This window comes from Antennarius striatus, chromosome 1 (assembly GCF_040054535.1).
Source record: "Antennarius striatus isolate MH-2024 chromosome 1, ASM4005453v1, whole genome shotgun sequence".
NCBI classification, from domain to species: domain Eukaryota; kingdom Metazoa; phylum Chordata; class Actinopteri; order Lophiiformes; family Antennariidae; genus Antennarius; species Antennarius striatus.
In genome coordinates, this window is record NC_090776.1 from 15895315 (window position 1) to 15920175 (window position 24861).

General features: G+C 41.7%; 1 protein-coding gene across 11 annotated transcripts in view; it reads right to left on the bottom strand.

Moving 5' to 3' along the window:
• The window catches only part of baz2ba (bromodomain adjacent to zinc finger domain, 2Ba), a 75161-nt gene that overhangs the window by 20532 nt on the left and 29768 nt on the right, over window positions 1-24861 (bottom strand). For all 11 annotated transcript variants that reach the window (XM_068322623.1, XM_068322244.1, XM_068322542.1 and 8 more), the window contains exons 3-8: window positions 7836-8015; window positions 4041-4232; window positions 3771-3932; window positions 3084-3277; window positions 2764-2973; window positions 2052-2657 (exon numbers count right to left, since the gene is read on the bottom strand). In XM_068322623.1, coding sequence (XP_068178724.1) covers window positions 2052-2657; window positions 2764-2973; window positions 3084-3277; window positions 3771-3932; window positions 4041-4232; window positions 7836-8013 — 1542 coding nt within the window. In that variant the 5' untranslated portion in view covers window positions 8014-8015. The remainder of the gene's footprint in view (window positions 1-2051; window positions 2658-2763; window positions 2974-3083; window positions 3278-3770; window positions 3933-4040; window positions 4233-7835; window positions 8016-24861) is intronic.

Consider the following 24861-nt stretch of genomic DNA (forward strand, 5'->3'; position numbering starts at 1 on the left):
GAGAGAGGGAGAGGAAAAGAAAAGCAGAGAGTCCGGGGGGAGAGGGAAGAGCAGAACAAGAGGAACAAAGAAAGTGTTGAGAAAAAAAAAACGAAAAAGAAATGGGACAAAGTAGAATTGCCTGAGCTGTCAGGTCACATCACTGTTGATTGTTTGAGCAGGTGACAAAACTACAATGCTGAACAGTGCTACAGTTAACTGTGTCTAAGCCACTATCTGAGAAACAAAAAGAACATAAATGCAATAACCAAAGGCATTGTATTCAGCCAAGTTCAAAAAAAGAATCCCACAGTAGCTCTCTAAAAATGTAATTGCTTGTCTGCACATTTGAAAAGCTCCATCATCATTAGGATAATGTAGCTGAGCATGTTCACCTTTTTTTTTTAACACTGATGACAAGATTTGTTTAAACTGCAAAGGCAGGTTCGACTTCAGGATTTCCCTTTCAACTGGAGGTGATATGAAGTGAAACAAATCAATATCACAAACCACGAAAAACAGAAACAGTCCTGAAACCACAGGGGGAATTTAGGCCATTGTAAGTCTCCATATTGGTAAAGCAAAATAGAGGAAATAATTTTTCTCAGAATAAGCTGATCCTTGAAGATTTTGCTGATCAATTATTGTGCGACGAATCATATCCAATTCGAGAAAAAAGGATTTGTGTGATGAAAGTTAAAAAAAAAAAGTCAATTATTACACATTTTCATTCTGATTATCTGATTAATAAAATAACATGTATGCAGACGCAATTTGTTTCAGAGTGGTAAATAAAGTAGAGCCATTAATGATGTTACCTTGAAAACCTATATTTGCAACCGTCACCACTTTTAATCAGTCAAACATTTTCAATTTATAGATTATAGAGATTCATGAGTTATTCATGAAGGGAAATTCAAACATGGTGTCATACATTTTTGACCTTAAGCATATTTAAGGTTATGAGTCAGAGGTAATGGCGTACTAAGGTGAGAAAAGACAACATTTCATCATTAATACTATGCAACAAATTTGACTTTATATAGCTTCCTTAAACATCAAGATTTTCCAGACCCAAATCCTTCAAATTTTGGGGATCCAATGCAGAAACTGAGACATGGAACAATGTCACTGTTCATGCACTATTTAAAGTGTTTTTTAAAAATGGAAGCTATCATAGAAGCAATACTTAAAAAGAAAGAGAAGCTTAAATATGTGAACATCTCTCAGTTCTCTGAGGGGAATGCAAAAAGTGGAACATGGTCTTTAGGGCCCCCACAAAGCATTAGTGACATTTCTGGCCAACAGTCTTGAAGGAGATAAGGAAGGACCGTTCCCTGTTAGATTTTAGGCAGGTGAATAGATGGATGACCAGGATAAATCCTACCTGACAACTGGTAATGGCATCAAAATTAAAATAACATATAAAAGAAATGTTTACTTTTTTTTTTTTTTTTAATTTTTGGAATTTTTAATTCCCTATCATGAATTTAAAAACTACTAATGACCAATGTTTATCTTTTAAAGTTTTAAAAGCTTTGTATTCTTTTTTCACAAATTCACAAGGATTTCCAGAAGCAATGGGAACCATGTCAAACAATGGACAAAACAAAACTCAAACTGTCTTAACCTGATTATGTAATTAAATGGTGATCTTTCCAATCGAAAAGTTATCCCTTCAAACAGAAACTTGTATTAGTTGTAACTATTATCATATAAGTGAACAGCTGTTATTTTATGGTCAGTTCCAGTACACTACAGTTTAACCTAAACCAGTACACACTCTCTCTGATGCTTCCTTCAGACCTTCTTATAACTTTTTATTGGTCCCTTTGAATAAATTTCTCTCGAATAAAACAGAACAGAACATTTTATCTGTAGGAAATTATGACTCAATATGACAATTTCATGTTTGAATCAAGTTTGTATCGTTACCAGTTAACAGTTCTTTCAATGTGCAGCTTCAACTTGTGCTAAATACACATGTTTACACAGTGTTGGTTATGGTGCGGTCTGCATAGGGAACCACGGAAGAACACACACAGTTTGCTGCTGTCTACAGGTGGGCTTACCTGTTTCAGCCTGAACTCATTGATCTGCGCAAGTGAAGCTTCCAGCTGTTTCCTCTTGTTGGCTTTGGTAGAGCCAGGAACAGCATGCCGTGGAGGCTTCAGCAAGGACTTTTGGGAGCTTGTTACAGGTGAGGTCAAACTAAAAGGCTTCGGGGAGGTAGAAGGCGGAAGAGTTGAGCGAGGTGGAGAGGGGACTGAGAGGGGCTTAGGGGAGGAGCAGAGGGAGAGGGGCAAGTGCTGAGGGGGGGAGGAGGGCAGCAGTTTGGATAGCTTGGGAGATGCAGTGCCAGAGAGGGCCTTTGGAGATGTGGTAAGGGCGATCGGGGAGGAAGAAGGAGACGACTCCCTGTGCTGCGTAAGGACTGCCAAGGGTTTTGAATTGGAAGCCAGACCAGTGGACTGGATCACGCTGAAATGTTGATGTGGACCCTCTGTCCGGGACCTGGAGCTCTGCAGCGCCAGTGGAGAGGTTTGGGACAAGAAAGGAGGGGAGACAGAGGAGGGTAAGGGCACGAGGGTTGGGGGGTTGGAGGGGTCCTTCTTGTCCTGGAATTCCCCAGAGAGTGATCTGTCAGTCTTTGCAGTTCCAGTGGTTGGCATCAACACCTGACAAAGTATTAAAATAAAGAACTATAAGAACAAAGGAAGCCACGCCACATTTTAGTGAACGAACACACCAAGTGTCAAATCACACTAACACGTTCATTTTTACCTTTGTTTTCTTCTTTGTCCTCTTCTCAGAGTCTGATAATTCACTATGTTTGTCCTCTTCCTCATCATCCTCATCATCCTCATCATCTTCATCATCCTCTGCGAGGTCTTCCAGATCGCTGCTGAGGGACCCCTCACTTGAGCTGTCTGAGGATGTGCTTGATTCGCTGTTGCTTGCTGCACAAGTGTCGCTTGCCTTCTTTCGTGCCTTCTGAATTTGACAGGGGGAAAAAACCACAAGAATCAGTTCCATTGCATAATACATAACTTCTTGTGTCGCTTCATGTCACTGCAAGGAAGAATTGAAGTCTCAGGACTGACCTTGTCTTTACTTTTTTGAAGCTTTTCCACAGCCTCTGCTGGATTGTTCTGAGTGTCACTACGAGGACTTTTGGAGAGCTCTGAATTTTTGGTTGCCTTAGTTGATGACTGAACGGGACTCAGACTCACAGAAAAGCTCCCTGATTGTGTGGTGGGAGAACAGACCTCGCTGCCATTCACTGCCCCATTCACCCCTTGAAACAGAAAAACAGATCAGCTGCATTATTAATCAGCTCCATCTTTTCTGAGAACCTTGCTACGGTTGGATAATGAAGTATCTGGAACTAACTGCAGAATGAAATAAGGCTAATAAAAATATTGATTTAGACATGTATCACATCAAACATGCTGGCTGTGCAAAGCACAAGCCCAGCATGACTGGTTCACATAAAAGAAGATAAATTAAAAGATACTGTTAAATTAAAAAAGTGCAAGAAACAGAGATTATGAGAGGAAGCATGATGAAAGGAGGGAGAGAGGTTGGTGGAATCACTAAATGAGATGAGAAAAACAACTAATTAATACATAGACTTATACCTAGTATCATGCTATGTTAACTATATGCATATAATGAAGTTTAATTTAAGATAAACTGAAGTATTCCTTTATCACCTGCTATTTCCTGTTCCTGCTTTGATTATATTACAATGGGCAATGATTTTTTTCCAACAGATGGACATTCGGTACCTTTAGGTGGGGTATGGCTGTTCTTGCTGGGCATCCTGATCTGAATGGGACTGGCGCTGTGGTTGGGCTGAATATGAGGGGCAAAGAATGGAGGGAAGCCAATGAAAGATGGGAGAAAGGCTGCGGCTCCTCGTCCATGGGCTTCAGCAGCTCGCCACCACTCTGTTGGAGCACAAAAGACAGTTGAGAAGAAGGAGAAAGGAGGATTAAAGATGAGCTGCCCATTTGGCCAAATTTGTGTTGTCCAAATTTCAAAAGCCCCTTTCTTACCAGAAAGAGCACCTAGCTGGGGGTGAGTCGCCAGCGCTGCCGACATGCCCAGGGAACCCAGGCCCCCAAACTCAGGCCTGCCTGTGCCGGTAGTGTAGATGGCTCCGAAGGCTGGGTGGTTGACTAGAGGGAAGGCACTTGACAATGTGGAGCCAATGAAGGGCTGTTCTCCTGCTGCTCCAAACAGACGGCCTGAAGAACATCCAAACCAAGACGCCATTTTCAAACGTTATCCATAACATGTATTTGTGTACAACAAAGCACCCTCCAACAAAAAAAAGCAACAAGTGGAGGTTATGCTCTTAACGTTTTAACAAATTACATTTCAATTGTAGTTTGAAAGTAAATGTCTCAAAATACAGCTAATTTGAACCTCATTTCATTCTATGAACAAATTTAAGAACATTTGTATTGCACTAAGTGTAACTGTGACATAAAAAAAGCTGGTATGACAGTTATTCATTGTACCTTTAGCACGAGTCACTGCCTCACCGTTGCTTATCACGTTTCTTTGTGAAGACCAAAAAATTTGTTCTCAAATGACCACACTGAGATCTTTTAATGTAAGGACCGACAGCACATAAAAACAGCTTTTGCAGGTGTCTCTTGTTGTTCATCTATGTATGAAATATAAAATGACCTACTCTTATTTGTGTTTGTATTAAGTTCAGCTTTAGAATTCACTGACTACATACTATATCTTATTTTGAAAGGCACCCATTGTTACTGAGCGTAAAGCTATTGCGTTAACATGATACTCTCTGTACAATAAAACATTCACATTTAAATTACAGAACATTTTGTCATCATTCAGCTTCAGCATAAAACACTTTGTGTATTGATACTTCTTTAGTTTACAGTGTCAGAATGTGCCATGCTGTAACAATGGGTGAATATAGTGAGAGGAAAAAAAAGAAGTGTGCGTATGAAAAGTAAAATGCTAACCTCCTTCTATGCGTTTGGCATTCAATTTCAACACAGAAGAATACTTCATCAACATCATCATCGTCTAGCTTTTTCCTGAGCACAATCATTTCTGGCAGGGGCGACCGCCCTGCATTGCCTTCTCGCAGAGTCAGATGCAATTTTGTGTGAGCATATTTCATGCAAATTCAATTTCTATTCTAGAAAAAGAATCCTCTGCATAAGCTAGGTAATACACATGCCAAAAAAAAAAAAAAAAGACTGAAGAAAAGGAAAGTGTTGTACACAGTGCCGATAAAAATGTCAAACTACTATATGCTGCTGTACACCATACAAGCGCACACCAGAGAAATGTAAAACAGAGTGACACTGGAGCACAGTGTTTTCTGAACTAATGCAGTCTGGGATCTAATTATCCAGAGAGAGACACAGTGAGGCCATTTATGTGAGCAGTATACAAAAAAAAACACTGTAAATGAACACGATTCTACAGATGCATCTCAGAGACTATTTATAAGTGGAAATCAAGCTATTTGTAGTGATGTGGCAAGAAACAAAGCCTTTGCTAGCACACCAGTGCTGTAAGTATAGCCCTTTGTGTTGGCTTCAAGGCCTTTCTTTACCACAAGACAGCAAAATCTGCCTTTTGAATGTCATTAGAATATGCTGAATATGTAGAGCCTGCCTTGGCAGCGTCAGCTAGTGGATACGAAGATAAACGACTGCAATGCAACCCCCCAGAAAGGCCAGCCGTAGCATTCGCTTATGCCTGTGGTGCCCACTTCCCTCCCCAACATACACGTACACCTTTCTTTTTAAGGCATCTGCAAAATGGCTTTTCAATATTAATGTGGGCTTATTTTGCAAGGCAAATAATTATATCTAAAAAAACTTGAAGCGAAACAGGAGCAAAGGAAAGACAGACCCAGGATTACCTACTCTTGCTTTCCCACTCCGTCTCCCTGTCACTCTCTCGCTCCCTCGTCCTCTTTCTCATTCAGTTTCAATCCTTCCTACACTCTGACAAACTGCACCCGCCTGCTTTTTTCATGTTTGGATGCTGCCGAAGGGGGATTAATTTGTTGTTTGTTGCAGTCAATCAAATTTCCACAGACAGATTTAAGTTAATTGCATCCGTGAGTTGATCCCCGAAGAAGAGAGTGCTACAAGCGCAGATCAGCTTTTATTCCTCAAGTGATATCCTCATCAATGACACACGCACATGAGCGCGCACTCACGCACACACACACACACACACACACACACACACACACACACACACACACACACACACACACACACACACACACACACACACACACACACACACGCACACACACACACAAACAAACCGATTGTGTGCTCATGTTTATGTTCTTCAGATTTGTCTTTTCTTAAATGTTACTGGCACATTGGCAAAAAACCTTGAATCAATGCCTGCAGTCTGTGATGATAATATACCTCTACACTACGTGATTATTGATGTTACCTGTTTACGCAAAACACTTGTCATATTCTTGTTGTTCCGGTTGAAAGCGGTTTTACACTCAATCAGGATACCTGAATGTCAGACAATAAAGTCGAAATTCAAATTCTTTCCATTTCTTTGTGTACATTTTTGCTTTTTTTTTTTCAACTTATAGACCACACTATAGTAAAGATAATGTATCAAATAGAAAAGAAATCATCTCACTTGTAGCCTGCCTTTCAGTATTTCTTTTAATGCTTAGTCCAAAATCACTTATCTAGAAAATCTGAACACACATTATGGCACAGGGGGGATAAGAGGGATGTATAATGCATAAGGAGGAGATGCTCCTAATGGCTTCTTCTTTGGGGCAACACTGATGGGACAGAGGACAAAACAAGGGGATTTATTTTCTCTATTACTCTTCTGGTAACAGAAGGGAAAGACAACGATCATGTCTGGAGACGGATGGACATGCTCTTCTCTTCTCTGTGCGATCTTGGTTTTAGTGTGTCTACATGTATGTGTGTGTGTGTGTGTGTGTGTGTGTGTGCGTGCGTGCGTGCATGCGTGTGTGTGTGTGTGTCTGCATTGAACAGCAGGGCTAAGAATAAATAAAAAGGTATTATGAAATGAAAAGAAAAAAGTGTAAATGATTCAATCTCCCTCACAAGAGATATTTGAGAAATGAACAAAAATAAACACACACACACACACGCACGCACGCACGCACGCACGCACGCACGCACACACACACACACATACACACACACACACACACACACACCTCTTTGCCTAATGGTTTTGACCAATACATAAAGAGGCTTGATGCTGGACAGGGCTGACTAGACATTGAGTGGCTTACAAATGTTAAATCATGCAGGCAGAGGCTCTCTCTCTCTCTCTTTCTCTCTCTCTCAAACACACACACACACACACACACACACACACACACACACACACACACACACACACACACACACACACACGGTGTCGTGCTGAGCCTGACTCTGAGGCAGCTGGAGTCAGAGAGCTGAAGGTTGTCAGGAGACATGGTGAAGCATGTGTGTGTTTCTCACACAAAAGAGCCTCCTAATTGTTTGGGAGTCATTAATGCAGCAGCTTTTCAATTGCAACCCAAGCTGTCAGAAAAAAAAAAAACCTTTGTATCTGGGAGAGAGGTGTATTCACGCAGGCGGCAAAATAAGTGTATAATTAATGCTGGAGGAAACTCATTTTTCAAGGTAAAGAAATGAGAAGGATTCTGAATGCTATCAAGACATGAAGGGGCCACATTTTGCAAGTTTTAATGGTTATATGCAAAGTGTTTGCCATGTGTGCTGGTATTTTTGTGTTCTCTTCGAGAGACAAGATCGACAGAGGGATAAAACTTTGTTTCTTACCGGAGGTGCTGAGGGTGGATCCCAGTGCTGAGGGGCTCGGGGCCAGGCTGCTCTTTGAGTGGGGACCAGGGGATGAAGAGGAAGAGGAGGATGAGGAAGAGGACGAGGCCGCAGGGGAGGAGGTACGAGCAGCAGACAGGGTGGGCGCAGGGGAGGCCAGCCGCTCTCCAGACTCCATATCTGTCAAACACAATCCAATCAGCAAGGTTACAATAGCAAAGCACCCCCATCCTCATGCTCACAAACACGCACGCTTAAACACACACACACACGAACGAATATAGTCACACCTACACAGCATGGTACACACACACACACACACACACACACACACACACACGCATCTCCTGAGACTTTTGCTTTCACATATCATTTCCCCTGAACAATATTTCTATTTAACCACGCTCACCGGCTACAGCGTCCATCGATTCTATACGAGGAGAGAATACAGCAGTTTAGTTTTACATTTTCAATCCAGGAGGAAACACAGGTGCTGAGAAGACGACGGTTCTGTTTACTGAGAACTATGTGGAACTCAAGCAGCTGCTGCTGAAGTGGAATGTTTGGGCTGATGGAGGTTACAGAAACTTCATACACAAAATTCAAAAACAATATGTTTGTTCCCATTTCTGTCATTGTCCAGGACACACACACACAAACACACACACACACACACACACACACAAACACACACACAAACACACACACAAACACACACACAAACACACACACAAACTGAATATGTTCCAAAATTTCAGTTGAAGCTAGAAACAAATGTATTTTAGACGATCAGTGCATGAAGATACATATGAGCTTTTGACAGACAAAAATTTTAGTGATATTTAATATCCTCTTCCTTATAATAAGAGCATAATGCTCCTGCACACCTACTAACTTGTGCAGCTAAAATAGTTTCAAAACACATGAATTTGTACACATAAGCATGAACACACCCTTCACACTATTCAATCCTGACTTCAGACACACACAAGCATGCACGTACACACACACACACACACACACACACACACACACACACACACACACACACACACACACACACACACACACACACACACACATAAAATCACCTTCCCTGTCTATCCCATCAACCTGACACTTTTTAACTCCCTTCTCCTTCCCCATATCCCTCTGCCTGACACTAATCCAGGACTGAAAATCCCTTTCAAAAGCACAGTTTGCAGATTGTGTTTTACAGGCGGGCTTTGTTATTGTGTCATTACACATAAACAGTTTTCTGTCTCCATCTCTCTTTCCTTCCCTCACTCCTGCCAGTGCCACCCCTTCACCATCCTCCCTCCCTCTCTCCTCTGCAGTGGGAGCAGAGCCACTGATTAAATCTCTGAGACAAAAGCTGCTATCCTCTGAATATCAAGTATCAGCCTTTCGCCAGGAGCAACACTGACAAGAGAGGGAGAGTTGGAGAAAGGGGGGGGGGGAGCGAAAGGCGAGGATGACAAGAAAACCTGCTGCAGTCCACGGGGAGGAGGCTGGTGTGCCATCGGACTTGGGCAGCCATGACTGTCTTGCTGCAGTGAAAAGATAGTGGCGTGTGTAATTATGGGCAAGGTCAAAGGTCCTTTCAGTGGCCTCTCATGCAAGTTGACAGGATTTAGATCACAGAGCCAAATTATCACCGTGAATGCCAAATAAATGAATGTTATATGGCGGTTACACGAGTGCACGTCTGGCTGAGTAAAAAAATGGTAATCTTAACTATCAAAACCAACTGTTTTTTCTCGGTCACATTCTGTTGCAGGAATGGCTGTCACACTTGTAGTGTTCACCTTTGCTTTTGCTGTCACCCTTCAAATGTCAGGTTGGGGTAAAAAAAAAGGAAATAGTGAAAAGATTTTTTTTTAAAGTGTGAAAAAAAATGCCTGTATCATTAGAAGTGTGATGAAAATGGAGAGGAGCTGTTGCCCATCACAATTATCATATTGCATATGAAAACAAAAGGCTGGTGTCTCTGAGGACTAGCAAGCTTATGTGGTGTCAGCTGGTAAGTGAAGCGGATCATTCCCTACCTTTTCAGAGAAAAGGAAAACAGAAAAAAAGAGGGAGCGGAAAAAGAGATTGAAAAAGAGTGAGGGGAAGAGGATAAGTAAGACAAGCTACTCTGATTTTGTTGAGGGGGAGAAAAGACAAAAGAAAGGGGGAAAAAAGTGGAGAGGATGAAGGACAGGCTGTAAACCATTCCTGTCGTTTCTCAATATCTGCACTTAATGTCTCGCCTTGTCAAAACGTGATGATGTGAACAGAATTGATTTCCCCCCTAACAAACAACAAAAAAGCAATCCCTCCTTTGCAGAGGTGTTAAGCAGAGCTACCCTCCCCCTCATCTTCTCTCATCTCTCACAATCTCTCGAAGGGCCTCTTTCTGGGATGAAAGATGGAGAGAGAAAGGACAACGAGGGGGAAAAAAACAACTGCAGGGCAAGTCCATCCTCCTCTGACAACTACAAAACTGATCACTTAGTGCAATTAAATGTAATAACAATAATAAGATTGAGCTCAGCAATGTACCACCAAATGCACAGCTACAACAATGATTGCAACAATAATGGAGCACCGAGGTATTAACGGATCCAATCGCGACTTAATTATGAGAAATTAAAATGGATTTAGCATCAGAATTAACTTGATTTTATAGGTAATTAACGCACACCACAGTGGCGGTATAAGGCAAGCTTTATAATCTCTGTGAACGGCTAAATCAATTTGACTTGAACAACACCGACCAATCATCATGGAGTGTTGCAAACAGAAACAGCAGGTCTTGCAGATGCAAGGAGAGTGAGAATTTATGCTAATGGATGAACTATGATTTATAAGATGTGTTCCAGCACCGGATTCTGAGTCACGTCCACAAATACACCGCAGCACCCAGCTGTCAACGCAGGCAGCTAATAACTGCTGGATGCAACAGCCCTTCAGGAGATAGTGTAGCTATAAACAGCTCTGCGGTTTTATGATTGCATGTGGCCTTCATATAGGAGCCTTCACATGTCAGTATCATCTGAAAGGAGAGCAGAATTCTATAAAGGAGAGATGGAGTGCATGCATTTGGCGGTGGTGTAATGGCCTGTGCTGCGTGGTGTGTGGCCTTACATCACGCATTTGTTTTGTGGTGTTGTATGTCTGTGTTGTGTGTATGTAAGGGTGCTTGGTTACACATGCAGTGGTTTCACAAAAGATTGCCATTACAAGTGCTTGTGTGTGTGTGTGTGTGTGTGTGTGTGTGTGTGTGTGTGTGTGTGTGTGTGTCTGTCTGTCTGTCTGTGTCACAGCCTCAAAACTATTCAACCCCCTGTGTGTCTCGCTACTGCCCCTTCCTCCTCGCCCCCTCAATGCAGACACACACACACACACACACACACACACACACACACACACACACACACACACGCACACACACACACACACACATACACACAGTAACAGATGGCAGATACTAACTGAGATAATCCGCCAACAGAGTCATCAGCATGGATCAGTGGTAATCAGAGTGTGGACACAATGTCTCTTCTCCAGCCGTAATGGAAGGAGCGCCTGGCGCAAGAGAAGGGAAATGCATTATTCCCCATGATGCCCTGACCCCATTCTAACACAAACGGTGGCTCTCAGCTCTTTCTTTTTTCTTCGTGCTGCAGCCGACAAAGGCCGTATCACCGCAGCTTCCTCAACATGCACTTTCTCCTCTGGATCTGTCCTTCCCTGCCTTTTATTGTGATCTGCAACTGTGTCACATGCAGACCTGTATTTAGCTGTGCTCTGCTCCGAGCAGCTAACAAGAGGAAATGTCAATACAGCAAAAATGTCTTTTCTACTGAAGGGTTCTGAGGGGTGCACAACGAAACAGGATGTATTAGAGAGGTATGTTGAACTTAAAACCGGAGTTTTAAATGTGGCAAATGTAATCTGATCAGAGTTTTTTCGCTTAATTTAGACAGAAATAGTATAGTGATTAATTCCTTTTCTGTCAGTGCAGTGAATAATTCCTGGAAATTCTCTGAAAATGAAGGAATACATTATTTATGCAACTTTCTCAACCATATGTTAATAATAACAACTCCATGTGATTCCAACAGAGCAGTACAAACTGTCCTTCCTCCCATATTAAATTTTACATAGCACACCACCCAGACAACTGAAAGAATGATGAGGACACAGCAGCTACAGATGACTTGATTTTATGTCTTTATTCTCTCTCCTGCTTCGTTGGAAAGAAAGACACTGCAGCTAAAAGAACACCGACTAAACACATTGATTTGTTTATGGGTGTTTATAACTGGCAATACTGAATCAATAAAATAATTCACTCCGATTTGGACAAAACCTGACACGATTTCTGCACATGTGTTGTGGACTGTTGTCTCTGTGTTGATGGTGGTGTTTGTCAAGCGTTATTTGTTAAGCATTTCAAGAACTTGTTTATAAATGACTGTATTACCATTTCTGGTAAATAAAGACGTTCTTTCAGGGAATTGATAGTACTTGTCTTGTAATTGATAATACTCCTCTGGTGGTTACCAGGTGGCAAACTGTCACTCAATTCTCATCAGTCTACGACGGCACTGCACAAACACACGCACAGGCACACACAAACGCCAACACACACACACACACACACACACACACACACACACACACACGTACACACACACGCTCACAGCATGATACTTTCTGCTGCAGCTGTGTTCTTTTTTTTAACAGTGCAAACATCTTTTATTTCTGACCTTTAATTGGTGTTACACACATATTTTTTGAGCTCCCCCATCTCTTATTGTGCCTGTCTTTGTATGTTTTGGGTATGTATGTGTGTGGGCGTGTGTGTGGGGGGGGTGCTATGTAGGCCTGACATGTGCTGCATATGGATGTAGATGCTTTTATTTTGCATGCGTGTTTTGGTAATGAATACTAACTGAGCAAGATCATCTTGCTTAGAGCAGAGTGCACGAATAAGCTCACCTGACCTCGATTTTACTCTGCCCCCACCCCCACCCCACCCCCACACACACACACAAACACACACACACACACACATGCTCACACACAACATCAGCCAGGAAATGACATAACCAGGCATCTTGACAAAAAATAAGTGATAACCTTTGTCCAGAGTCGAACATCAACTCAGGGAGACAGCATGTACCGTGTGGAATGAGAGGAAATGTATGATTTCTAAACTCGTCAAAAGTATCCATCACACCTTCTTGAACACAAATCAAAGCCAAATATATTCTGATTTTTCTCTCAAGAAGAAAAACAAGAAAACCTCAGACATGAAAAGTTGGAACCAAGTCATGTTATTTTGTAGTGGCTTTGTTCATCTGTTAAGCATTCCATCTCTGTTTTGGCATACACTGCTTGTGTTATGTCATCTTAAGAAAAATTAAAGAAGTTAATTCAAATTCACCAATTCAGAGTAAATATACTGACTTTTGTAATCATGGTATCTAATCAGATTTTTACAGAACTGAGTAAGTGCTTCAAAAACTGAGGAGAATTCGAGCGAGGGCTTGAAAGAAGTACAAAGCGGGAGTAAGCCCCAATGGTGCCAGTCTAGGTGACAACAACTACAGTCGTTCTGACCCCTCCCTCGGCTCTGCTACTGCCCAGTGACAGATGGCAAAGCAGGGTGTAAAGGGGATGGGCACAGTCTCTCACCCTAGTCTCAGCATTCACTGGGTCCTGTCAGAAACACACACACACACACACGCACACACACAAACACACACACACACACACACACACACACACACACACACACGCAAACACACACACACACACACACACATACACACACACACACACACACACATGCATATCCATGTCACTGTAAGAGGCTTAAGATAAAATATAAAACCAAATGGCATGTCACATGCATTTTGTATACTTTTAAAATGACAAGAAATCAGCACTTGCCAAATGGCTTTATTTGCCTTTTCAAGCATACTGTAGATGCCAAAGGCTGGAATCAACACCCCTACTCACCATCCGTCTCTGCTGGGTTTCCAGTGAAAATAATGTGATTTTAGGACATGGTGATGACTCAGTGGAGAGGAATAGGATAGGCTTGTCACTTGTGTTTGATGTCAAACCTATGTGTGACAGAATAGTGCTACACAGCTCAACCAGACATAGTCCTACTCCCATTTCCTGGCCAGAAATAGAAGAGAACGAGTCAGTAGCGAGTGAGTGTTTGAGTGTGCATGTATTTAAGAAAACGTTTGCGTATACAGTATATATGTATCTGAGAGCAGCAAGCACACCTATATGCACCATTCGAAGTATCATAAAATAGGCTCAATAAGAATATTTCCCGTCTCTTATGCTCATTCGCATCTGCATCCAGCCGAAGCTAATTATTCTCCCCATGGTAACGTAGCAGGGTCTTCACATCAAAAAACCAGAAGTGTGCATCAGGCAATCATCCCTGATGAATCTGCCCTTCTCCCTCTGCTAGCCACTCACATTCGTCTGCCGTTCTCAGTGCTCATTACATTTTCTGTAGACTGAACCCGATCTGCATGCCACTGGCTGCATACGGCTACAAGAGTCCATAATTGCTTTGGAGTTGTTTGGAAGCAGAAAATAACACAATATTGATGTACCAGAGAATATCTGCATACATTAAGGTTTTACAATACTTGACCTGCACTCACATTGCCCATATCTCCACCCAAGGCTGGCAGTCCAGTCATATATGTTAATCTGCAGGCAGAACCACAAACGGGCGATGCATGTGTGGATTTATTTCCAAAACTCTTAGAATTGTGTCTCAGTGTAGTTGCGTGTTTTGGTACATCCCTAAATCATCACTCACGACCTACTAGAAGGGTGATGGTACTACAGCCAATATGGTGATCAAGATTATAGGCAAAAAACATACAGTATATGACTGTCTCTCTCCAATACTATACCTTAGTCATGCATGCATGCACCCATCATGTATATGGTGCATATGTTGGTTGTGTGCTTCCCACAGAATTGTGCGGTGTTTTTAGTGTGTTTATTTTTCGCTTTACACTTCAACAGCCACATTATATTTACCGTGGTTCTCCTCTTTTTTGACATTCAACCCATCTACAAAGTCTATTAAAGACGGGGCATATAGGCCTTTTACTGGAGGTAGTAACAGACAAATATAACATCAGTATAAAGTGAAGAAAAGTGGGACAAAGGCTTGAAATTGTCATGATGTCTTGTGTGTGCATACTACAACCACAAGCAGCCAGTAGCAGTTAGCAGTTCAGTAGAACTGTCCCCTCACTGTGTCTTAGAAAGGATCTTCATTGTTGTGCTGTTGTGCAATGTCAGTGTAAAAAGATCTCTTCCCTTTCTTCATTCACTGTCTATCTCACAATTTCCCCACTGCCCTCCCACAATGGGTAGGAGGGGCCAACGTCTGTATCAAAGAAGGAAAACAAATTCAGAACATAAATTTAATGGGTTCTTCCTTGATCCATCCTGCATCCTCAACCATGATTCATGAAAATTATGCCAGTAGGTTTTGGGGTTTTTTTTGGGTTTTTTTGTAATACTGCAGACAAACAGACAAAGAAGTAATGAACAAACCAATTAAAAGATAATAGTGAAAAATAAAGACCACAGCAGAGGTAAAAACGTACCTCCTTGAGACTATGAATATTGTGATTAAAAACAAAGTGGACAACTAGCTTCACTAAATAAACTCCATGTATCAAAATCACCATCTAAAATGTTTTGCGATCCTAAATTAACTGTAAACCTTTCATATTAGCTCCACAGTACGACAAATGCAGTCACATCAACTTTGCTATCTATATAAATGAAGGATTTGAAACAAAAACACAAGATTTACAGCAGAGCTGACATGCAATGGCAACCTTTAAAGTAGCAGCCATTTAATTGGGTTCAGCACCAAACATTTTGTTTATGATTCTAAAGGCATTCATTCCTCTCAAAAAAATTTGAAATTACTATATGTTAGAAAGAAATAATGTGTTCAGCAATAAATAATTAAATGATGTACTACTGTATTTATAGGACTGAATTTTGATCTTATACGAGGTGTTAATGCAATCATGCCGTTGAATAAGATGTCCTGTTTAAATAATGACACAATGCTCACTCAGGGAACTGCGTATATTTAAATAAATGCAGGAAATAAGGAAATCTGTATAAACCATGCAGCAGAAAACAGCATCAGTTATCTGGGAGCATCGTTGAAAGACGACAGAGGGAAAGGGGGAGGGCGTACTCTAGATATGCATAATGTAAATGACATGCATGTCAAACGGGAAAACAAAATGACAGAGACAGAACAATGGAATTGCCAGGCAGCCGCAAGTCTTGCTTGAGCAATTGTTGGAGCTCTCTCTGTCCAATTCTATGCAAAGAAACTATTGACAGTCACTCCTGTTCAACTGAAACTTTACTTGCAGGAGATAACTGATATCACTGTGCAAATGTGACAGATAAGTAGCAGCGTGATGGCAGAGATGGCTGCCAGTAACAAGAGTCTGGATTGGGCAGCTGGGTAGTCATTCCTTACTCGCTGTACAAACTATTAAATAGTCCAAAACAAATGTATCTGAAATGTTGAGTAGAGTATGTTAAGTATGTCAAATGTTAAGTAGATTCACTTATGCCACATTACTTTGTTTATATGAAAAACATATTTCAGTCTTAGAGAGTGCAGTGAACTAAATGCCCTGTGGGTGACACGATATCACAAGTAAAAGTATTGATTGGCATCTCCTTTAACAAACAATTCTACTTTACATTCAGTTTTTAAGTAAAAATGCTGAACATTGTCCAAGATTATCTTTTTATATATTGGATTTATTACATATCTTTGGATTTTGAAAGTGTCGACAAAGCAAAACAAGTAAGATGACACCTTTGGCATAATTTTTTTAATGGGTAAAATGATTAATTGATTAATCAAGAAATTAACTTTCAGACGAATCGATAGTGAAAATGATAGCTGACCATAACATTTAAAAGGCTTTGGTTAATTATCAGTAAATCATCAGAGCTTGCTCGCTCACCATCTCTCTGTTCTTTCTTGAATTTCTAGCACTGCCTGAAAAACATTGTACCTTTTAACTGGGGTCACATTTGCTCTTTTCAATGATACGTATACAGCATACCAATTGCAGAATTGTGCTTATCAGTTGGGGGTTGTGGTTGCCCTGCTCCTTGCAACTTGTTATAGAGATAGCTTTTAGCATTGCTTAGAGAAAAATAGTGTTCCCGCCTCTGTCTCTCCTGTTTGCCATCTGTTCTTCTGCATCTTACTTCTGCCCAGTCTCCTCTTGCCCTCTGCCTTGCCACCTTTTCTATTCTTGCTGAAATTGACATCAATAACACCGGCATCACAGTGACTTCATTTTGAGCCAATTGAGCATTCTGTTCCTCTGCAATCAAACACATGCAAAGCAAAGGTCAACATATGCCTAATGTCAGCTGATCCAACGTCAGGTTTCAACAGTTACTGAGATGTTCCATAACAAGAGTCTGGCTACATGAGCTGCAGATGAGAGAAAATCCACCAATATATAACTCAATATGTCCATCGGTTGTGTTCGTCTCTTCAAACGGGTGCTTTACTTAATGTTGATGTGAAAATGTCTGGCTGGAGGAGAATATCATTGTATTGACAGAGAGAGAGGCAAAGCAGCGGGCAGTCAGCCACTCTGTTCTGCTTCACTGCAACATGGGAGGGAGGCCAGCCACAGCGAGAGAGAGAGAGAAAGAGAGAGAGATTTAAAATCACACTTTTAGCCATATACACGACAGCAAGCACACACTAGCAGAAACACACACTGATACTCTTCCCTCAGTGCCCCCCCCCCCCCCCGTGTCTCATACACACACACACACACACACACACACACACACACACACACACACACACACACACACACAGTGCAGCAGGTGAGGTGCCAGCACATCACAGCGCTGCCATTTTTCAGTGTCTTGCTCAGGGAGAAGCGCTCTGACATTTTATGAAGCACTCTGCAGAAATCAGCAGCTTGTAATGGCGGCTGGACTGTCACTCCTTTTCCACTCCTCACTTCCTTTATCTCCCTTCTTCACAGTGCTTTAAGATGTTATCTCCATTGATTAACATAATATAATCAATTTTACGAAATGGCTTCTAATTACAAAAAAATGATCTCTTGCTCTTAGTCTGTGCTTATGCTTTAAATATCTTTAGCACATTTTTTGGAATAAATGGAAAACTGAGGCAGGAAGTGAAACACCGATAAGAGGTCAGAAACTGTCCATCACACTCAAGTAAAAGATATGACAAAAATTGTTGCCGATAAATATCAGGGAAGTCAGGAGTCCATTGGAATTCATCATTAAAATTCAGGTACTTTTTTGCCTCTGTATTGACATTACAAGTCAGTACTGAAGGAAATGCCCCCAAACCTGAAGAAATGATTAATTTAAAAGTGTACATATAAAACCTGTTTTTGCTCATCTTTACATTAACGTCAAAAAACGTTCTTCTTCTTCTTAAAATTCTGGCTGCTGATATGTCTTAATGTGCTCACTGGGAAAGTCTAATAATTACAAACCCAGTGGTTAAATATGTCTTCTGCATAAAAACAAACAAACAAACATGGATCTATAACCATGATTACCTCTCCAGCATGTTGTTAGGCCTGACAAGCTCCCAGTTGAGAAATGATTAAGAGCAAGTGACTCTACATGCTGCTGCTATAGTGCATTAACACAATGTTTAGATTTTCCAGCCTCTTATTGAAGTCATTAGCTTTGCTAACAGTTGTCTTCAGAAGCTGGGCAGCCAACAGCCTGTGGCCTGACAAGCTGCAACAATGACAAAGCTTGGCAACCATGCTCAAAACATTCACCCCCTCCTAAAGTTTCACTCAGGGCTGGTGGTTTTTTAAGTGACTCAGTATAGTAAGCCCACCGGAAAAAATGAGATTCGGTTTGAAATGGGTGGGAAGTGTCAAGGCCAAATCTCTCAGTGGAGGCTATGCTATAAACCTTAAACTAAGCCGATTTCATTAATATTACATTAGCATTTGTAATGAGAAAAGAGGGGGAACCCCCCTTGAGACATCTTTGTAGTTACAAAAACAAAACATACATATGTGCAAGCCAACACACACGCACACGCGCGCGCACACACACACACACGTACACACACACACACACACAGCAAATTAAACACAAACATGTACACAATCACATAATCAGAAATACCAGGTGCTGATTTACATCCATATTACACATGGATCCCAATATGCATTCAAAATGCTGATGAGGAAAAGTGGTCACATTGGCATATGTTTTATATATATTGTAAATATTAAATCTTAGTCTCTTCAAACTTAACTTATGAAAATTATGTCAGTAGAAAATTACTAAACTTTACTGAACTCAACAGATAATTCCCAACAAACAAGGTCTGGTTTTTCCTTCCGTTCCATTGTTACAAGCAGAAAATAGAAGAGGAAACAGTTTTATGAAGAATGCTGAACACTAACATTACTTTTTTTTAATCAACTTGTCGATACACGTCTGTGTTCCTCCCCCAGTCGTAGCTTCTACAATGTGTGATGACACTTTTGTTTCATCTTTGACAAAACAATTGCGTGCATAAAGCTGATTTGACCTTCGTCAGACCCCACAGCAGTCCTGGCAAGCATGTGCACGCCGATTTGCTGGGCAAGTGACTGAGTTTTTCATTATGTCTGTATTGAATGCAGTGTTTTCAGATTGACAAAAGTAACTTGGCTTGACTACTTAATTAGTGTGAGTCTTTGAAGTTAGGGTGTGTTGAGGTTGACAGCTGAGAGCCGGGATTTAAACTAACATTGAGATAAAACCCCTTAATTATTTTCCTGTCAAATTTATGTTTTAGTCAAAAATCAACGTGGTGACGTAACCTCTTTGTGTTGGCAAATAATGGATTGCGCTGGGCGGGCATTGCGAAGCCGTAGATGAACGTTAGCAGGCTAACTGGAGAAAGGAAGCTAGCTAATAGTGAGATTGCGAAAGGAGCAAACGTTAAAGGAAAAGGCACCTGTCAAAAGAGCAAGCGGAAAAGAAATTTTTGAGAAGAGATAGTTGTTAGCTGACTACATGAACGGAACTGTATGTAGTTACTTAAAGACCATTTTTGTCAGATGTACAAGGAACATTTTGGATACTACATCGATTGTCCCATTTCAAACGGAAACCAGAGCTGGACAGACTGTTCGTGCTAGCCAGCCAGTTTCACTCAGAAATTGTTCCCGTTTTCTGTGTCGTTCCTGCTGTTTGGACTTTCTGCTCAAAAACATGAAAATTGTTGGAACAGTTCTGACTTGTGTTGTACTACCTGTCTGTTTACCGTATATATGGTACACTTGACAATAAAGCTGACTTTAACTTTGACACTAATATTATTTTAACTGGGAAGTCCATGTAAAGTTATTTCTTCTCCTAACATAGCAGATGCCTTACGCCATATTGTTCACGTGATTCCTTCTGGCAGATGCGCCGTGATTGGTTCAGCGCTTCATTGACAGGTAGTGGGTGGAGTTGGTGACAGCGTGACACCGTGAGACTTTCACGTGAACTTATTCAAATATATAGGTGGGTATAAGATAAAGGTCCCTCTCACCCTTGTGGGGTGGTATCTGTGTGTCATCCTCAAGCTCGGGTTCTCTACCAGAGGCCTGGGAGTCTGAGGGTTCTGTACAGTATCTTAGCTCTTCCTAGGACTGCGCTCTTCTGGACTGAGGCTTCAGATGTTGTTCCAGGAATCTGCTGGAGCCACTCTTCCAGTTTGGGGGTCACTGCCCCAAGTGCTCCTACTACCACGGGGACCACATTAACCTTGATCTTCCACATCTGTTCCAGCTGTTCTTTCAACCCTTGATACTTCTCAATCTTTTCGTGTTCCTTCTTCCTGATGTTGGCGTGAGCTGAAATCGTCACATCTATCACCACTGCTCTCTTCTGCTCTTTGTCCACCACCACTATGTCCAGTTGGTTAGCCAGCAGCTGTTTGTCAGTCTGGAAGCTGGATCCACAGGATCTTAGCCTTGTCGTACTCAACCACCTTCGGTGGTATGTCCCATTGGGATCTGGGTACTTCTAGTCCATACTGGGTACAGATGTTCCTGTACACTATCACAGCTACTTGGTTGTGCCTTTCCATATATGCTGAGCTGGCGAGCATCTTACACCATGCTACCACATGCTGAACTGTCTCTGGGGCTTCTTTACATAGCCTGCACCTTGGGTCAGATTTACTGTGGTAGATATTGGCCTCTATCTATTGCTCTTGTACTTAGGGCCTGTTCTTGTGCTTCCATGATCAGTGCCTCTGTGCTGTCTGTCAGTCCAGCTTTATTCAGCCATTGGTAGGTCTTCTTGATATCAGCCACTTCCTCTATCTGACGGTGGTACATGCCGTGTAGGGGCTTGTCCCCCCATGTTGTCTCCTCCTCCTCCCCTTGCTCCTCTGGTTTCTACTGTCTAAGGCATTCACTGAGCAGTTCATCTGTTGGGGCCATCTTCCTGATGTACTCTTGGATTTTCGATGTTTCATCCTGGACAGTGGCCCTGATGCTCAGTAGTCCTCGGTCTCCCTCTTTCCGCTTAGTGTACAGCCTCAGGGTGCTGGACTTGGGGTGAAACCCTCCATGCACAGTGAGGAGCTTTCTAGTCTTAATATCTGTGGCTTCGATCTCCTCCTTTGGCCAGCTTATGATCCCAGCAGGCTGGGCTTGAGCTAGCCATTCGCCACTTCGCCATTGGCGAAGTAAATTCCAGATTGGCTACAAGGCTTTTAGACTGTGTAGCCACAGTGGCGTTCTTATTTTTACGGAAAAAAGGCTAAAACATACAACTTTTCTCGCCCGCGCCGCTCGCCCGCGCCGCTATTTCTGCATGCCGACGGAAATAGCCCAAGTGACCTGAACACTCCCGATCATTAAATATGCACTCGGGTCATAACCTCCTCTTGTCCAATGAAAAACAAAAGGATTCTTTTCTTTCAAGCTAAACCCGTGAACTGGTGTACGACAAGGCGTGGACGATCGATCTAAAAAAATTAAGAATCCAGTGTCTTACAGTAGAGTTTGTGTAAAAATACTAATTAATCAGCAAATGGTGAATGCTGAGAGGGGGTAGGAGTGGTTACAGACCGATCAGAAGGTAAATGAAAGATATTATCAATACTTTTTTTTAGTCTTAGACTTTTGATCCCTATGACCGGCAGGAATAACCAGCGGTGCATGTAAATGTGTATTCACCTCGCTTGCTATAATAGCAAGTAAAACTTACAAGTAAACATTGAGTAATACCAGGAATCAAATTTATTAAAATGCCTTCTAGTCTAAGTAAAACTTACAAGTAAACATTGAGTAATATTTTGTATGACTGTATCTTCACATAGTGAATGCAAGTTTTCAATTGTTGAATCTCACATTTATATCTGCATAAAGTAGGATAGAAATAAAGATAGTTAAGTTTGAACTATTGACTTTAGTGTATTTTTGTAGGTACAGTCAACCCTTGGTTTTCGAACATAATCCGTTCCAGAAGGGTGTTCGAAAAGCGAGTTGTTCGAAATCCAAAACTATTTTTCCCATTATAATTAATGTAAATAATTTTAATCTCGGCAGTTTAAGACATGAGGCGGGGGACACTCCGGGCACGATGCCAGTGCACCGCGGTGTGAAGATACAGTCATACAAAATATTACTCAATGTTTACTTGTAAGTTTTACTTGCCATTATAGCAAGCCGCTGTCTTGGACACAGAATGTGGCTTTTTGTGGCTTACTCAATTCGTTTACACTGAGCCACAGTGGCTTAGTCATACTAGCTCCTGGTGCAAGCCCAGGCAGGGTATCTGATGACTGGCAGTGCATACATGTAGATGGCTCGGACCGTGTTCTTGCCTTTCAGCTGACTTCTCAGGACTTGCCTTACTCTACGGGGGTATTTGGGTGTGGATGACTTCCTTGCGGCCTCCTCCTGATTGCCATTAGCCTGTGGGATTCCAAGGTATTTGTAGCTGTCCTTGATGTCTTCTATCCTGCCCCCTGGTAGGTCAACCCCTTCAGCTCTGATCATTTTGCCTCTTCTTGATACCATCCGGCCACATTTGTCTAATCCGAATGACATCCCTATGTCGTCGCTGTAGATCTTGGTGGTGTGGATCAGTGAGTCAATTTCTCGCTCATTCCTGGCATACAGCTTGATGTCATCCATGTAGTGGAGATGGCTGATATCCGTAGCCACTCTTTGTGATGATGTGACTGAGGGGGTTCAGGCCTATGCAGAACAGCAGTGGTGATAGTGCATCCCCTTGGTATATACACTTCTTGTTAACTTGGGCAATTGGCTTGGAGTTAGTCTCCAGGGTTGTCTTCCACATTCCCATTGAGTTCTTGATGAAGGCTCTTAGTGTCCTGTTGATCTTATACAGTTCCAGACATTCCAGTATCCACGTGTGTGGAATTGAATCGTAGGCTTTCTGGTAGTCTATCCAGGCGGTGCACAAGTTGGTCTGCCTATTCTTACAGTCTCTGTGTACTGCTCTGTCCACCAGTAGCTGGTGCTTGGCTCCCCTGGTGTTACTACCAACTCCTTTCTGTGCCCTGCTCATATATTGATCCATGTGCCTACTCATCTTAGCTGCCATGATGCCTGACAGGAGCTTCCATGTTGTACGGAGACAGCTTATTGGCCGGTAGTTGGATGGGGTAGATCCCTTCTGTGGGTCTTTCATGATCAAGATAAATTCATGATTAAGATAAATATTTGGAGTAAATTTGATCAGATTTGAGTAGTGAGTAGTGGTGGCAGAAAAATCTCGGGACACATGGTTGGATGATGGTTGCTGTAGTGTAAACAGTGATAGCCAAACATATGACTAACTATGAAGTATTAAAGAGCCACTTGAGGAGTTGATACTGACTAGTTCAGTGGCTCTTAACCTGGATTCGATCGAATCCCAGGGGTTCGGTGAGTCGGTCTCAGGGGTTCGGCGGAGACGGAGGTCAAAAACACCCGACACAAGGCGAACATACACGAATCACTGTGTACGTTTGACACATGACACACACCCTTAGCCATCACTGGCTGCAGGTGTTCACGCTACATCAATTAGCCTACCTGTGCTACAGGGGATTTTGCGCACTCAGTAGTCGATTTATGCCTGTCGTGATGGTATGTCATCTGATTGCTTTCTTAGTATTTTAATTCATAGTAACTATGTTTAACAAAAAAAGAAAGTGGTCGGACAAACATGTGCAACGTGAATTTACATGTACTGTATAACGGAACGTGATGGGAGTCAGCATTCTGCATGATTTGCAATCTCAAGTTGAGCAACTCTAGTCTCGCACTGGCAAAAATAAAGGAAAACTTCCTTAAGCTGCATGGAAAAACAACAGAAACAGACTTTGCTGTGAAAATGACATCAGAGTAGCACTTGCCAAGGTGAAGCCACGCATATCTGAACTTGTCTCTCAATAACAACAGCAGAAGTCACAGTGATTTGTAGGTAGGTAATTTCATGTGAGTTCATGCACTGTCTTGGTTTTTTTCTTTGAAAAAGCTGACATTAATGCACAATTCATTAAATGCACCAAAACATATACTTATGTCTTAAATTTGAAAATATATATATATTTTTTTATTTTTTTACTTAAGAAGGACTTGGTGAGTGAGCATATGAAACCGGCAGGGTTCGGTACCGCCAACAAGGTTAAGAACCACTGGACATTTATAAATGTGTGCCACATAATAACAGGATACCTGCTGCATTTGCTTTGCTTCGTATCTCAATAAATTCATGATTTTCTTGTTAAAAATGGTGAAATTTTTAACTTCACTGATATGATACACGACAGTGATGTTGCTGTCCCAAATAATTACTGTGGTCTCCAACCGTAAGATACTTTCTTGGATTCATAAAACATAACACGTCATTCAATGTTTTTGATAAGAATGCCTTGCAACTAAGATCTTCT